The sequence below is a fragment of the Hyalella azteca genome, unplaced genomic scaffold (genome assembly GCF_000764305.2).
Source record: "Hyalella azteca isolate HAZT.00-mixed unplaced genomic scaffold, Hazt_2.0.2 contig10411, whole genome shotgun sequence".
Lineage (NCBI taxonomy): Eukaryota > Metazoa > Arthropoda > Malacostraca > Amphipoda > Hyalellidae > Hyalella > Hyalella azteca.
The window spans coordinates 129,992-132,837 of NW_025940453.1; the positions used below are offsets into that span (position 1 = coordinate 129,992).

Genomic DNA, 2,846 nt, shown 5'->3' on the forward strand with positions numbered 1-2,846 from the left:
GACCATTGATGGGGTGACTTGGCCATTGATGGGGTGACTTGGCCATTGATGGGGTGACTTGGCCATTGATGGGGTGACTTGGCCATTGATGGGGTGACTTGGCCATTGATGGGGTGATTTGGGAAATTATGATATTTACAAAAAAAAACCCTACACTCAAAAAGTTTTTGCCTAAGAAAAATTGTGTTGATGACTCTTGAAGTACCTTCCAGGCAATAACCAACAAATGCAATAAAGAGATATATTTTACACATTTACTTTGTGGTTATTTGTATCATAAAAAGGCAAGCATTATGAATGGTCCCAGTCCCCCTATTTTATGGTATATATGTGCAATATGATGAATATATAACTTAGGTAAAAATTTAAAATATAACTTTGTCTCAGGTACAGTATGTTATGAAGACTAAGTGCTACAGGTTTGGACATCATTATGTTAGGGCTACCTGAGGGCATCTCTGATATTACACCTTAAAGTATTTTTGTTATGCTGGAATTGGTATACAAAATATAGGTTCTCAAATTTACAGTGATTTGAAGTCTTAGGTCTTGGACCTTTATATATAATTAAATAAAAACAAATTAAAGTACAATTAAATTTGAAATTCGGTGGTTCAGTCGCTTTAGAACTGTCAAAAGGCTTGCACAAGAAATGTAGTAAACTCATAGTGGCAGTCAGGTTGGCTACTGGCATGCCATAAGTCAAAATCATAATTCATCAAGAATTCAATTTTAACTAAATTTGAGAAAGATTATTTCATGTCATATTTAGGGGTAAATCTGAAAATTTTACATATCATCCCATATGTATTTTCCCATAAGTATTTTCCACACTTGCATGGCTTGGCAAATGTGTTTATCTCTGAAATTTCTTAACATGGCTTGGAACATGTATTCATTGCTTAAAAATTAACCTAATGTATACTGTTAACTTCTTAACCTATGAAAATTGGATAAACTCAAGGTCCAAGTTCCAGTTGAAGGTTAGAATAATTTTTCATAAACAATTTATTGAAACATTCATTAGTTGTCAACACCTAACAATTTTAAGAAAAATTTGGCTAAATACCTAGTCCACAGGATTGAAATAATGAATAATTTTTTACTAAAATCATGAGGCTCCTAAAGCATGTATTTTGAGTGAAATTGAACTTTTTTTATAATGAAATACTGTAAACATGACATAGGTATATATTTTTTATTGAATCTGAAATATTGCCATTTGTTTTAACTTATCTAGCAATAAGTTTGCAACATTAAGTGAGAATTTTTATTGAAGGTTGGCAAACTTAAATGCTGTTGAAACTTTGGTGGCACTGACATCCAAGATTTGGAGCAATTAAAATGAAAGATGAACCATGAAGAGTTATCTAGTCAATGGCTATTTATTCACTTTCTTTGCATATTCTAAGATATTAACTAATATCTGAGACCAGGGGAAGATTAGCAGATATGTCTGGCAGGGTGCAGAGAGTGATCTAAAGATATCTGGCAGGATGGAATTCTAAAAATAATGGTTCATATATTAGTTTTGATCAACCACAACCAACTTCTCAATCTAACAACGTTATTTGAGGCAAAAAAATGAACTTCTCAATGGCTTAAAACACATATGGGTATGTTACATTTCTGTGAAGTAGGTAATCGCTTGAAAATTGCATGAATGCAGCTTGCACTCAACAATTAAATTTAGACTTATGAACTAAACTTCATTAAGTAATTACAACTCACGCTACCAAGCAATGTTTTTCATGATGCACACTAAACACACAATTCAGGGAAGCAGGGCTACATATCATGACAAAAGCCTGTGTGCAACTAATATAGCTTCATTTCTGGTGCATACCTTAATCTACTAGAATGATCATGGTTGACAGTATCTGACTATCATTTGTATAGGTATTCAGTGCAAGATAATGATTAAGGGGAGTGCCTTGCCTCTAATTTTTCCCCGTTGCTTACAGATGGATCACTTTGAAACATGGTACACCATTGTAAAACTGAAAAATTGACAGCTTTTATTCAAGTACATTTTTTGAAAAAATGAAAGAAAATGTGAAATTCTTAGAAAATGACAAGAAAAAGGGGGTACTGTAGAAATCTATCTCCTCCTACGATTTTCAAGCTACAACATTGAAACACACATCATTAGATGCATAAAAACCATATTCTATTTATCTTTGCATTTTTTGAAATTCAAATTTTTGTGGATGGGGGAGCATTTTTTGCAAAATGTTCAAAATTTTTTCAATTTTCCTCAATTTCCCCGAGCCCTCTCTTTTCAAATATTTTCAAAACTATAGGAAAATTGGGAAGAATGCCAAGATAAATTGATAGATATTTTCATTGAGAATCAAATGGTACCTATATGTCTCATCACCGTAGGTTTGGATAGGTTTGGGATATAGGATAAGTTTGCCATGAGAATCAGTACCGTAACCTTTTCAGGAAAGCGCGACAAAGTCCCGCGCCCATTGGAATAGCTACTCAATGTAGCAAGGATACAAAACTAAATTTTACTGGAGCTTGATTCCAGTCAAAGTTGGTGGGAGCAACTGCACGCACACCACACCATACAACGTCAGGCGGGTAACTGAGCTGCAGCTCAAGAAGACACTTTATATATAGTGCTTGGCAGCTAATTTCCCCCTATCTTATTTGCTAAAGAATTCCCCCACCCTTGCGGGATCTGTCGTGAACGCATAAATCAATGTACGGAGATGATTTTGTACCATTGAATGCATCATAAAAGCTGCTTTAAGATGAGTATAAGAACTGGAGAATGTCATAATTGGCCGCTTTATATCAGACAATCCCGTTTATGGTGCCTGGCCGTGTAATTTCCG

The 2,846-nt window shown here is 34.4% G+C and overlaps 1 protein-coding gene across 1 annotated transcript in view; it reads left to right on the forward strand.

The window, feature by feature from the left end:
- The window catches only part of LOC108680557, a 24,579-nt gene extending 24,104 nt beyond the window's left edge, over positions 1-475 (forward strand). Inside the window, exon 8 of the mRNA XM_018169413.2 lies at positions 420-475. Within this exon, the coding sequence (XP_018024902.1) occupies positions 420-475 (56 nt within the window). The remainder of the gene's footprint in view (positions 1-419) is intronic.
- Positions 476-2,846: the final 2,371 nt, after the last annotated feature.